Source organism: Diprion similis, chromosome 10 (genome assembly GCF_021155765.1).
Source record: "Diprion similis isolate iyDipSimi1 chromosome 10, iyDipSimi1.1, whole genome shotgun sequence".
NCBI classification, from domain to species: domain Eukaryota; kingdom Metazoa; phylum Arthropoda; class Insecta; order Hymenoptera; family Diprionidae; genus Diprion; species Diprion similis.
This window is the reverse complement of record NC_060114.1, coordinates 15332610-15347490: the sequence shown is the minus strand read 5'-3', so window position 1 is coordinate 15347490 and position 14881 is coordinate 15332610. Positions and strand designations below refer to the sequence as shown.

Here is a 14881-nt window from a genome sequence, read left to right as displayed (position 1 = left end):
TTTTCCGAATTTAACGTATCAGGTTACGGTTGAACAGGTTTTGCGTAACCGATTAAAAGCAGTAGCGAAAAAACGATAAATATTTACAGAATCGAATAAAAATACATTTTTATGTAGAATTATAACCGGAATATTAAAGCGCCGGTTGGATTCAGTTTTGTCCAATTTGATTTGGAGATTTTAATCGATTTACGATTATCTATTCATCGGATTAATCGGTTTGCGAATAAAACCAATTGCGAATAAGAAGTGGTTAGATAATTCAAATTTGTCAAATAGAATGATTTGTTTGATTTTTTTTTTAAGTCGATTGAATGTACGGATCATTAATCAGTTTGTGTGATATTTTTTTAACTAGAAGAAATATTCGAACTTATGCGTAAACAAAAGCTGTTTAAACAGCCATTGATCACACGATGAATCTAGGGAAAATAAATCTGTTAAATAATTCAAGTGAACTTTATTCAAAGGAACTATAATAATTGCTTAGCTCAAGTAAATAAATGAGATCACTCTCACATTTTGGGGATAATTTTATTTTATATTCGGTTGTGCGGAATTTGTTCGTTTCTATACTGGTTTATATGCTTTTTCTTGCGATCGCCTTTTGACCTTATCCATCTTTGGAAGTTTTTGCTGCGATAACCTCAGAGTCTGGAGACAGTGAAACAGGGCTCTTCGTCTCACGATATCGAACATATGCGAGCGGGAGCGTGTCTGATATTCTCGTGAATTGTCTAGCGGAAAAGATTGCCTCTCCATGTATGGACCTGATAAATCACGTTTCTCGGCTCTAGTTTTTGACAGCTAAATCACGCTGGGAAATCGTGTATTAGATATTTTTTGTCTACACTCAAAGTTTTCCCCTCAACTATACGAGAATATTTTTCATTTTTATTTACCATTCCTTTTTCCGTATTTAGTCGCGATACTTTTGTTCGATGTACAAAAAACTGCAATTCGGCTAAGCTTAAAAAATCTCAAAGAAGATCATTTTTAAGCATCGTAGATACTTTAATACTAGGTTATAAATCGATCGAAAAACACCGGCTTAATTGGTTTTTAATTTGTTCGCTGTCAATTTGTTGCATATGAATTGAGAAACCGAAAGTGACGGAGATGGATAGATAGATAAATAGATAGATCGAATTGAGTAGATAGATAGATACATAGTTAGACAGACAGAAAGACTTGAATAGATGGTTTGATTTAGATGGATGGATACATAGTCAGCTGGATGTATAAACTTGAATAGATAAATATATTTAAATAGTTAGATACATTAGTAACATAGGTAGATAGATAGAATTGGATGGATCGATAGGTTAACATAGATAGATAGACTTAGATAGATAGATACATAGTTAGGTAGGTAGAAAACTTGAATAGATAGATGGATTTAGATAGTTAGACACACAGTTCGATTGATAGATAGATAGAATTAGATAGATATACAGGTTTATATAGATAGATAGAGAGATTCAGATATGTAGATAAATAGTTAGACGGATAAATAGATAGACAGATTTATTATGCTTATGGCGATGTTGGACAAGAAGAAGTGACACACATAAAGCAGTAAGAAGGAATAAAACGAAGTCAAATGTTGAGGTAGGAAGAAAGAGAGAAGGGGAGAGAGAGAGAGAAAAGAGAGCAATGAATGGCATATATACCTGGAGGTAAGATAGGGGCCGCGGTATTGCGATTCTGAGATAAAAACAGCTTCTTCTTCCGTCTCGACAAGTGAGAGCAACCGAAAGGCCAATTTCTTCCCCCAGTTCTCTTTCCGCACACACCGTTTTGTTTTTTTTTCTTGTCCTCATTTCATCCTCCTTTTCTCATTCTTTTTCACTCGTTTAGAGAAAACAGCGGGGAAAGAGAGGCGGAAAACGGTTCTCGGCGAACTCACTCGACGTCTAATTTCTCAATATTTACCGTTCGTTCTCTTCGTACACTAAATCGCAATCGCGGTCTGAAGGAGCTGCGCCTCGTTTTCGAACTCCTTCTGCAATTTGCAGTGAAATGCAAGTTGCAAAAGTGGCGAATTTTATCTAGATACCCTTTCATTTATCTTTTTTCTCCTGACAAAAAGCTTTTCGAAATTTTTGTCGTTCTGCTTTTTGAACAGAAATTTGGATTAAAAATTATTTATACAAATTGCGTGTAGCTCATTTAAAAAAAAGCCAATAATTATAAATTTTCTAAATTATGTTATTTCATAACTGCATGTGGTACACGGCAGATTTACATCTAACTAGTTTATGGAAAAAATATTCTCGCTTTAAAAAACGTGGACAAATTTTCTTCAAATCAATTTCCTTTCAGGGAAAGAAACATTTTCGTAGCTAAAAACGAATGAACTAATCACAGTTGAACTTTTACCGTAAAACCCTTGAAATTTTTTTCAAAATTCGATTTCATTCGCTGCTGCATCCCATGATAAATCGAAAATGAGAAACGCGCTTTTCTCGAAATTACCGTCCACCACCCTGGAGGGTGAATTCCGTCCTTGCCGAGACAATATCGCAAGTGCGGAGAATCCGTCGCGTTTTTTTTTCTCTTCGCCAAATGCACTCGCTGAAAGAGTTGCGTCGAGACGAAACTCCTGAGGAATTAATGGGCGTCAAAAGCTTTGCCCGATGTTCAACGCCTCGGGCCGATTCCCCAGGGTTCAACCTCGCTGACTGGAGTTTCTGCAGCGGAAAACGTGCCCGAGTTTTGCGGTATCGTCAAACGGAAGTTGGCTTCTTCTCATCTCCTCTGTGACGCGAGGCTACCCTCTCAATTTTGAATGTCATGCTTAGTTAGACACCCGCCTTATCTCTCTCGGAATTTTTATCCCCCTCTTCCCGCTTCTAGACTCTCTGTCTCGTGCTTCGGGGGAATATCAACCCCTTCAGGAAAGTTCTTTGTATGAAATTTTGTAGGGAGGAAAACTACATCGAAAAATTACCGGAGGAACGTCAGTTTTATGCCCCTCTTCTGATTTCGTTGAGACTCATGTATGTTGTTGTAATATTGAAAACTAAAAGGCACATATTTTTTTTTAACTGTGGAAAAACGGTTTAGAGGGGTGAAAACGACCCCCAAAGATGAGCACTTAGTATTTGAATGAAACCAACGCTGGGATGTTTTTTTACTGAATAGAAAAACTTCAGTGTTAGTTTTATTCAAATCGATTTCTTGTTCGTTACGGGTTTTGCGCCATTTTGGTCGTTGGATTTGTTTTGTTTTTCGAAGCAATTGTTCGACGCAAGAACTGAAGGGAAAAAGAAAATTCAACAATCAAAAAAGCGGAAAATTAAAGTGAAATTATCGTATTTATACTCGAAAATTTCTACAAACTGGTAATATGGAATTTTGATTAAATATTGTAACGATACTTTGAAAAAAATTTTCAATCATTCGAAACCGGTAAGTATAAAATAAAAATCGATTCTTCGTTTCGATTACACAGTGTTCTTTTTTCGATATAATACCTTACATCGTAGATTTTACTACGCACACGTGCGAAAATAATCTCGATAATGAAAATACAATTTGATGAGGCAAAAATTAAAACCATTTGATCAACAATCTTGAAATATGCAATTTTTATTATGCTCAATAAATCTTTCACCTCTTCGGGTGGGACCAAAAATTAAGAAGCAACCCCTGAAACATATCGTCCTCCCAATTCACCCGCAGCTGTATACATAATACGGATAAATGCTTTTACGCAATGCGCAAATGGGGTTGATAATTTGAATTAAGAAGCACGGCGGCTCCCGCCGAGCTGAGAACAGTCCTGCAGCACCTCGACACCGCGAAACAATTAATTCTGGAAACAAAATGGGCGTCCAAGTTAATATATATTTATGTACGTTTATTTACTCGTGTAGATATATATTTATTCGGCCCCTGGTCCTCTCCGTCACTGCAGTGAATGCTTGACGTTTTCCGTTTTCAAATTCTACCCACCGTTAATTTTCTTAATGATATTAAAAGGTCAAGGGTAAAACCCAGGTGGAATTGTCTTGGAATGCCGCATATATATATGGAGCATTCCACGCCAATTTGACCTGGGTTCTTCTACGATTTTTCTTACTTTGAAAGTTACGCAGTCTCTTTTTTTTCGACTCAATTTGAATTTTCTACAATTTTTTCGAAACGATTTTATCGATCAACCAAAATTAAAAATTTGAAAAAATTCTGAAAAATCCTTCGTCAGATATAAAAATTTTTTAGTTTAGACCCCGAGTGGGCCGATTTTCCCTTCTCACTGTTTTCAAACTTTTTTTTAGAAAAAAACGTAAAAAAAATTAGAAGCGAAAGTCATTTTTCTATGGATCGTTGCCGAAACATTTTTATATGTCACATTGGATTTAAAAAATTTTTTTGAGCTTTTTCGTAAGACACTTTTTTTCCTCTTCATTTTGCCGATAAATAAAAAAATGCAAATCGTAAAATATATGGTTCCGAAAAATTTGAACGAAAGGTGAAAAAAATGGGGAGGAGATCAAAACCTCAAAAAATTCGATCAAGTAATTTATGGACATCCCCTATAATTTTCACGACAGTTGAACAAGCGGGTTGAAAAATGTTAAAAAATTTCACGGCAAGTAGGTTGATACGAATTAAAAGATATTTCAAATTTCCGATGAAATCACGGAGTTTTTGAACGAAAAGTGAGTCGCATTTCGAGAGAACGAGCCATCCATGCAACTCCGGTTTTCCAACTGCAGCCTCGAGTCGGTCGGTGAATGTATACGAGTTTCGAGGCGCTGGCGCATCGGAATGAAGCAATAACCGCTAATTTGCGAATCGAATCGTAAATCTGAACCGACGCCTGGTGCAGGGACGCACTCCCATTGTGCGCGTACGATACGGGCGTATGTACATGTGTATATATATATTAGGATATGTATATATTCACACACACACAAACACACACATTTATAAATATATATATATATATATATATATATGCGTGCAGGAGGAGAGGGCACAGAAATCCATTTGCCAGATTGGATTAAACAATTGGCAAACAGTTTATACAAAACTCGAAATTCGATACGGTCGAGTGACTTTTACGGTGATTGCTGGTAAAACGATTCGTAATTACGAACAATGGTCACGAGATGTGTCTCGCGTTTTATTGAAAATTACTTTGGTTCACGCCATTTATACCAATCGGATGCGACCTTTCTCTTATTGTTATAGTGTAGTGAGACTATTAGAATATAGGAAAAAATTGTGGTTTAAAGAGAAAATTCCACGATCTGCAATAGTTGTTGATAAATATTGTGTAACGCTCGCCTTTTTTTTTTTCTGGACGATTTTGCGTCATGTACTTTTCACAACTTTTGAATATGTTTATTTAACGAACAGTGACGAAAATTTATCGGCTTATTGCTCTTATGAGAGATCAGATCTGATGACGATAAAATTTGAGCATCACAGAAGAATAGGAAAAATTATTTACATTCTTGCAATATTAATTTGAACATTTTTTTTTTCTAGTAAATTTTTCCGTGTTAATTTTTCAATGATAATTCGGTTTTATTATTCATAAATTTTCGACGATGATTTTATGATTTTCGAATTCTTCCTTGCTGATATAACTGGATAAAAAATGAAGAAAATAGAAAGCAATAACCAGAAACCAAAAATCAGAAATCGATATTGAATTTGGCGGTGCGAAATTATACTTCAGCGAATAGTTGGAGCGGCGGGGTTACATTGAAGGGAAATTAAAACCGCGGCGTTGAGCTTTGAACGGCGATGGTAAACATATGATCGGTTCGGCATAATCAAGCGTGCAAATAATCGAGGTTCGCGGGCATTTAATTGCGATCCTATCGGTAGCTGGAGGGGAAGGGGTGGGGGACATAAATGGAAGAGGATCGAATATATGCAATTAAAACAAATGTTGACAGAACCGAGCGGCATCGTTCCAATATATCGACTGAGTCGCGATGCGGAATCATAGGCGAATGCGCAACAAACCGAGTGAAATAATTGGAAAACGAGCAAATCTTCATACACCATCACCCACCTCGGTGTTACACGAATGCAATTCCAGCTGCAGCTGCAGATTGTAATTCTCTGATTCGTCGCCCGATCGGATCAATCGCTCCGTGAATTATGGGCGAAACTAAATACCGGGAAAATCATCGTCGAGGAATATATCTGCATTACCAACAGATAATCAAATCGTATTCTACATTGCCACACTCTACATTATATCCTACCGCGTTTCGTACATAGAAATTCGATCTGACCCCGAATCGTTCACACGTACAGAGCAATTAAATCAGCCTCAATTATCATCTCGATATTGACGCGGTATCGATGATTATCAATATTATCGTCCCATGCGGTAACGACCGAGTCAACGCTGTTTTATCCCCACGTTATTCAAATTTTTTCGACAGAATCTAACTGATCAATATGGCGCTGATGACTTTGCTGAATAAGTTGATGGTTTTGGTTCAATTCTGAGGGTATAAAAGTACCGAAAACTTCCGCGCAAGCTGTGAAGCTTTTAGCTTTATCACGTGGAATAAGCGAAGCGGAAAAAATACGACGAAAGAAGTTGTCCAAAATTAAATACGGTTGGGTTATAATATAGTAAATTTTTTTGCCACCAGATGTCACAGCGTCATATTTCCACCAGATGAAATTGCAGTGTCAGTTGACAAAGTGGGATTGATTTCTCATGTCGACAGAGACAGAAAAAATTTTTTTTTTCGGAGAATAATTAATTATATGTGTATGTATAGCACTTAATTCGATTTCCGTGATTTATTCGAGTATTAACGAACGTCCTCACGGTGAAGGATTTCCTGTAGTCGGATAACGGAGGTTTATTTTTCCTCTTTTATCATCCCTCTATCGGAGAGTGACTGCGGAATGAAATATATCTAAGGTTTCCGTCTGTTGTTGCAGATGCATTTCGGAGTCTAGTGACAGAGACGAAGAGGCGATAATAATATCGTGGAAAAAGCGGGAAAAACATGGCCGACAGAAGACGGAGGAGCGGATACCTGACGATCAGCGTTTTGCACATTATAATGATAATGGGTCAAGGTAAGATCAATTCTTATACTGATATTATTCACTTTAATGTCCTAGTTTTTTTTTTCTTCCTTAAAAATAATAACGTATGTATAAATTGACGGAAACTTCTCACCGTAATTAATAGGACTTGACTATTTTAATTTTTTATCATACTCGAAAAACTAACCTACAACTACAAAGTGAAAATGAGTCGTGTATCTTCGTTCAAAAAATCTTCTTTTGATTACAAAAACTTGCACTTCATTTTCTCGTTACTACCGCGACAATTTGATGTTAGTGCAACAATGAATAAGTCTTAAGGTCTCATTACAAAAGGTATTATCACAACTATAATTATGGACTAAATGGTTATCTGTGTACCACACTTTATCGTAACACCACGCCACCATCTTCGAACCCTTTTTGTAACGATTCTATTTTTACTATAATTTTCCAATAACCATGGCAAATGAGTTTCTTCTTGGAAGGGATGAATTTTTCAGCACATGTGCACATTACATGAGGCACAACGCCAAGCTCGGATCGTTGTAACTTGATACAGTGTTAAAGTAACCGCCTTAAGCGACGTGACGCACTTGTTACACCGGATGAGATTTCCCCAACTCGCGTTGGACGCGGGATTGAAAGGAGAATCGAGGGACGTTATCGGGGAGTAAAGCGGCGTCGAAAGGGGCCGAAGCTGAAGCGAGAGGGGGATTTGAAATTGAGATTCCCCCGTTTTTTAATTTTCTTTGTGTGCGAGTGTGTGACCTTTTTTTTTTCTTTCTTTCTTTCTCGTTTTTTTTCTACGGAATTACCGAATTTCTCAGATCCTCGCGGGGGTGAAATTTGAATAATGTTATCGATCGGGGCTTCGCAACCTCGGTAAAACTGCGGGGGGTTGGCCTAACTGAAATCAAAAGTTCCCCAACGGTTATTAAATGGTCGGAGGAAGTTTACGCGTAAAAGTTGTAATTATCACTAAATAAGAAATTACGAAGCAAAATATAAGCGCGGTGCCCAAGCAACCAACCTCGGAGTAGCCACCCGTCTTATACTATATATAGCGCGCCATTCGGGAAGTTTTAAATGATCCGGCCACCCTCTGCTGAACCCCCACGGGATCCGCCGTCAACCCTTCTCGCTACGGGGAATCACCTCGAGGTGCCTTGAAATATCTGTATTAAACTTAATCTACGTTGGTTGATAACTTCGTAATGTACCAATTAAAAGTACAACGGTGGCAATAATTCATTCTTCAATTATTGCTAGGGTCGTGCTTAATTTAAAAACCATCCTCTGTACGACTCTCGTCTTGGCGCGCATTCTTCGAGCTCGACTTTCGCTTACCATGCAAAGAATTATTTACAATCTCACCGTATTTTCATGGTTACAGTTTCATAGAGAACTAGAAGTTTAGGATGTTCATCTTGGGAGGTTAGAATCGTTCTCTGATGTGTTGAAAGATATTCTGATTTCTCAAACTGAACTCATTTTATTGTGGATCAATTTTCGAAACAATTTGTAGACTTTTGAAACGAATACCTCGAATATTGGATAATAAAAGGACCCTATGGGTGTCCACGATATTTCACATGCAATTTGTGGTATCACGTCTAAATATCACAAGTAAATGATGACATTCGCAAAATCAATACGTAATGTCGATATTATAAATTTCAACACACTCTATTTTCAACACTAAAAATTTATCGACATTCTCATTTTATTGCACACAAACAATATAACGTATTTTAGAAAAAAGTGTGTTTGCAACTATAATAGCATTTACAATTTAAAATTGTTGATTTAACGTGTGTTGATTAATACATGTTGAATTTGCCAGGTATTATTTAGACATATAACCGTAATTTATTAGCCACAGAAAGAGTAAAAATTGTCCAAAAATATTGTCTCGAAATTTGAAGTGAATCGGTTGGATCGTTATCGAGTTATTCTTGGCAGCGCGAAACATGTCATTTTCATTGAAAAACATTGATTCCGGTACGAAAAATAGTTCAAACAAGGTTCGGTCTCCATATTTTTGAATAAAAGAATCCCCAATGAAATCGAACAATTGGCTATCGATATACAAATTCCCGCTTTGAGGCCTCTAGCCGTTGCGTAAGGTCTCCGGGATGATTTTAAAATATTGTATAAGGTGCCCGCGGTGTTTCTCGCTTTGTCAAAAGAGCGAGAAGTCACCTTGGTATGCATGACGTACCGTTCCTAGTGTATCTCGTCGAGACGAGGGGGTAAAGGAGGCCGTTTCTGTGCGCGATGTTCCCGTAATTTCGGTTCACTTTGAACCTCGCTAATTTAAATACATATTAATGTGCAACACGTGTAGCTCGGCCTGACGTGCAGCGGGACTCTCGCAAGCTCGCCGCGAAACGCTGCGCGTGCGCGGACTTCCGCCCGTGTGTAACGTAGCCAATCAGCGTCACGCTCCATGCATACAAACGAGCTCGTCACACACGTGTCTCAGGGGCGAACTGGGTGTCTGGCCTTCCTTCTAATGGATCTTGGATACTGGATACAGGATACTGGATACTGGGTAGTGGATACTCTGTACACTGGATACGGGTGCTCGTCGCGTACGTCGTGCTCCGTATAACTGAAACTGGATGAAACACAATAACCCTCCCTCCAGTTATCAGGAACGCCGAAAGCGCGCTTGCAGCATAATAAAAAAGGGCCGCGGTTGTCGGGATTCTTCAAGAAATACATTATAGAACGTGACAAGAGGAGACGGAGGGATATCAGATGGCTAGACCAGAACATGTCACCTTTAACGGGGTTCCAGACTGTATATGTTCACCTCCTCATGGTAACCCTCGTCGTTTTCAATTTGTTTTGTTGGAAATTGTTGGAAGAGAAGATCACGATTTGCCAGATCTGAGTGTTTGAGAAAACGAAACCGTACAGTGTGAAACTTCCTTAAAGTCCAGAATCGATTTTGTTTTTGAGAACAGTTTGAAACCCGTTTTTGGTTTCCAGCATCGCACCATAAAATACTAATTTTAATTTAGATTTCACTGCATAGTGATTTTCTGACCTGTAGATCCTCAATCGATCTCGCAAGTGGTCTCAGATGCAGGGCTGCCTGGTCGGGGCCCGTTTTATTTTTCACCTTAACGTCCTACGAAGGAAAGAATTCCAATCAAGGTCCCAATACAACCTATGGAATAAATGTCTGAAACAGATTATCGATGTTCGCCTTCGGCGCTGCGCATCGGGTTCTTCGACACTCTCGTTACCCATTGACGTCGATCGATGTAACGGAGGGTGGCAGTGGGGTCACTTATTGTCAGTACTCGATGGAAATAACAACGATTTCGACAGATCGTAACTATCCGCAATGCACAAGTAGGTGCATATATCTATATACATACAATATACCTGTATGGGTATATTTGCACATGTAGTATAGTGTCAGTGTATCTATAAATATGTGCACATATGTGTAGGAATATTGATTCACTGGGGCAACCTGGCCGAAGCGCTAAAGCGGTGAACATTTTAATTTACGATATGTTGGCTCTATTGTTACGTCGATTCATCCACGCATTATCTAGCTATGCAGCGCCCTCTGGTCCCCAGTTTTTCGTGCCCTCGATCTGGACGGAAAAAGCTTGCTAGATTGATTAATCGCAAGCATTTTGCACACCCTAAATTTCTACGGGTATAATTCGTCCGTAGTAAAAAGCTCCCGACGAGGAAACGGCATGCATACGATGTGATGATCTATCTATTCCAGGGTCTTTACAACCGTGGGTTTTGACGTGGGCTTCTTAACCTCCAGGTGGCCGGTATTTATGATTGTGCCCAACTTATATTTTGACAATTTTTTTCCTAGAAAAATTTCCACATCGACTAGTAATATGGCTCGATCTTGAAGTGATGCCGATCGTCATCATCCCGGCCGCCTAGAGGTTAAGGTGATCATAAAGTCGCGTCGTCCACCTCGAAAACGCGGCGAGCCAAAACTCCTGTACCGTTCAAGCGATCAGGATGAAACTTGGGCAATTGATGCCTTATTTTGGCAAAAAGTGGAGCGACTTTTTACTTTTTGAAAATTTGGAAAAAAAATTTACAGATCTGTTATCAGCCGTCAATATTGGCAAAATTTTCACAGTTGCACTAAAAGGATCGAACTATCCGGTATGATACCACTCGGCGTGGATGAAACACACACTTTGAGCCCAGTACCATAATATTTGATGGTAAAATAACGAAATGGCAGCTGATCTGGATTTACGTTTACAAAAAACGCCGAGTAGGGAGAATAACTTCATGTTCTATTGATAATCATGTGTAATCTCGTCGATCCTCAGACTAAATGAATAACTGTTTTAATACTCTTTACATTGTTTTATACAACGTTGTTTATTCATTCGATTGTTTTTTTATTTTCAAATTCACGGTCTTATAATACGTCAGAACGAGTAGCCAACGAATTCATCGTTAGTAAAATCCGAAAAATTGGGTATTATTTAAGTTTTAAGAGAGAAGGTTAAACTGCACCCTTTGAAAGTTTGTACTTTCTTTTCTTCGTAATTCTTTCCACCTTTTGGCTCGCTGCAGTAGCAAAAGTAAGTTTCCCTTCTTTGGCGCGCTTCCCGTAGCCGTTCGGTGTAATTTCTCTTTTCTTTTATATTCTTTTCTGCTTTGTGTTTCTCTACCATATCTCTATCTTTTTTTTTTTTTATACTCTCAAATTATGATCCTGCCAGTTTGCTCCCGCGAGTCTCTCTACCTCAAAGCTAAACAACGGGGCTTCGTTTTTTTTCTTTCTTCACTCCCTGTTGTTTTTACAACGAAGCAACTCGTCGGGAACAGCTGAGTATCTAGCGCTAGTTTCTGCTGTTCTTTCCACCAGCTACACCAGCGAAAAAACTTTGATTCCCAGGGCGGCGCTGGGACGACCATCTTTTGCACCGAGATCCTACAGCCGGCTGAAATATGGTTTACGAACATTTATAGTAGACTTCTAAATAATTGACGCAACTGACGGAACTAATCGCAAGTCTCGCCTTCCCCACTCAAATCAACCCTCATTTAAAGCTGACCTCTCACTTCTTATCCTCTCCTGATCCTCTTCCTCTTCTTCTTCTTTGGCTCGGCAAGCAGCTTTCAAGTTCGCGTTTGACGATTGCGGTCGCTTATCTAAACTGCTATGGTGGGTGCCCTTCGGCTACGAAAATCTCGGCTATCACCAGGCGGGGCAAATCCCGACGATTAACGGAATCAATAAGTAAAACCGTACGGAAAGTTCCTGACGAAGGTCTCCTTCCTCGACAGGGACGACGGTGAACTTTCAAGCTCTACTTCTCTCCTCTGCTTCCAAATATATATGTATACATTCGCCACCGGGATTCGCGCTTCGACGAGCCAACGAACGAACGAACGAACGAACAATAAGCCTCAAACTCTGTCGCCTCTGCCAGCAGACGGAGAATCACCACCACTTTCGAATTCCCCCATCGTAGCTTTTGAACTTTATTTGATTTCCCGACGTCCTTTGACGCTGCTACTGTAACTTCCTCGTTTTCATCAAACTCCAAAATGTGGATGTGGATGTAATGATTTGAGCACCAAGACGAAGTGAAACGTTGAAAATACGTGTGTAATATCCAGTAAATATTAATGCCAAAATTTTCGATCAAAGAAGTCGATGTCTAAAGGTCGAGCGACTTCGATGGAACATAAAAAGGTATCTGCTCTACAGGCGTTCCCTTTTCATCTGTACATCTTACCAAGCGAGGAAGCAGAAGCGGTTTTAAGACTGATCGATGAAGTCAACGAGTAAGTAAGGCGCCCAGGTACCTACAGACATGCGATCCTCTTATTTCTTATTTTGAACTAGAATCTGACGAGCGTTAAGCGGCTTTATATGTCTTCCGCGAATCGTTATGTCGAGTTAAAGCCGATTACATGCATGCATGGGCAGCATATCTGCGAAGCGCTGACATAGAGAGGCGCCAAAATTGAACTGAATCAACCGGAAGAGAAAGGTAGTATCCGCAAACGCGACTGCAGTATCTTATACATATTCGTCGAAGTCTCTTCCTCTCCTTCAACATTATCAGCTCTCGAATATGCCTGAATTCCTATCGTCTAGGCAACAATTTTCGCGCCGTTAAATGAGATGAAAACTTTTCACCCCTTCCACGGCTTTCGTCTACCCAAAGATGTACGTAAAATTGAATCGGTATTATATGTATACAGTTTGCGAAGCAGGACGGCTCGAAGTTACAACTTCAAAGTTGAGCATACACTTCAAAGACTTCGCCGCTTCACGTATCCGTTATTTGTAAAATATTAAATTTCTAACTAGAAATTGTTCGCCAAAATTTCCTGAAATACCTTTCGGACGATGAACGCAAAATCGTTTGCGTCGTGCGATTTAAAAATCTTTAAAAGCTAGTCAAGTCTAGAGACATCTGCGGAATTCCGGAAGCTTGCGAGCTTCGGCTAGGCCCCAAATTTCCCGTCTAAGAGTACTCGTTAATTGAATATAATTAATGCACGTTAATAGGCAGATTATACGCAGCTAAGTGAGGAGGGGAGGATGGGACCTCGGAGCTTACGCCCGGTTTCCCTGTCAAATTCATTACTCGCTCAAGTCACCCTGATTTATTGCAAATACACCGAGACGCAGACGCTCTAAACGCGAACGGCGATTGCTTCTACAGAGGCAATTAACAAGCTATTGCGATACTTAAAATGGTCTTACACTGTTCCTTTTCTTTTTTGACTTCTTATCCAGGCTCTTTGATCTTCCTGAATTCCCTTTGTGCTCCGCATAGCACACATACACACACACACACACATATAGATAGATCTGCATAATATCCGCGAGCCACGATAGCGAAGCCAAGTCATCGAGGCGTGAGTAAATTTGTAGGAATTTAATATCAGGAGCTGATCATAAGCATCACGGATATAGGCGAGAGGCCCTAGTTGAAAAGTATTTCGACCCGTCTGAACTATTTTCAACCACTCGACTTCCCGGTGCACCTACAGGTTCTTAGGTACGAGCACCACCGCGATGAGAAATATACGAAGGATTCGAATCCTTGTGAAGGAGCTGGGTGAGGGACGAGGAATAGCGAACTTTCCACTACTGGATATTTTCCCGAGAGCTTAGGTCCGCGCGTCTTATACATGAACACATACACCCGGCGTGGAATTTGTAGCTTGGCATTTCACGGGCAATAGGTATCTCCGCCACCCCGTGGTACCTTCTTCCTGCAGGAAAAAGGTCCTTCAGTAAGTCAGATCGTCCCCGGGACGGAGACGTGCGATCGGATTTCACGAGAGAAGGGGACAAAGAATAACCCAGAAGCAAGTGCACGAAGAACTGCTATGGAAGAGGAGGAAAACGTCTAGTTCTTCTTTCCGTGTCACCGCAATGAGTGTCTAGAAATTCATTCGCACTTTTTCTGTCTGCGATATTGTGCATGTAGGTAAACCAGGTCGGTTTGAATACAGATTCCCTTACCGGCATTTACCGATACTTAGCCAAGACGCAAACCTTTTTCTAAAATTCAAGGCAACCTCCACTATCGGACGTTCTAGAAAAGGGTTCGTGTCTTGGCTAAGTGTCGGTAAATGTCGGTTTGTGAGTCTGTATCCAGAACCAGCCTTGTGTACTTATTTCAGTAGATAAACCTTCAAAATCGCACTCAACGAATTCCAAACCTACATGCATGTGGTAGGTACTGTAAAAGTCACACATAGCTACTCCATGTGAGTTCCGATCTGTATAACCCACACATGGACGGAGAGAGGCGAGACGCGGGTCTGAAGGGGCTGCATGCACAAAGCCGTTGGG

General features: G+C 39.8%; 1 protein-coding gene across 3 annotated transcripts in view; it reads left to right on the top strand.

Annotated features, from left to right (window-relative positions):
- Positions 1-14881, top strand: part of LOC124411175 (lachesin-like) — a 222130-nt gene that overhangs the window by 33975 nt on the left and 173274 nt on the right. For all 3 annotated transcript variants that reach the window (XM_046890124.1, XM_046890125.1, XM_046890123.1), the window contains exon 2: positions 6931-7071. In XM_046890124.1, the coding sequence (XP_046746080.1) occupies positions 6999-7071 (73 nt within the window). In that variant the 5' untranslated portion in view covers positions 6931-6998. The remainder of the gene's footprint in view (positions 1-6930; positions 7072-14881) is intronic.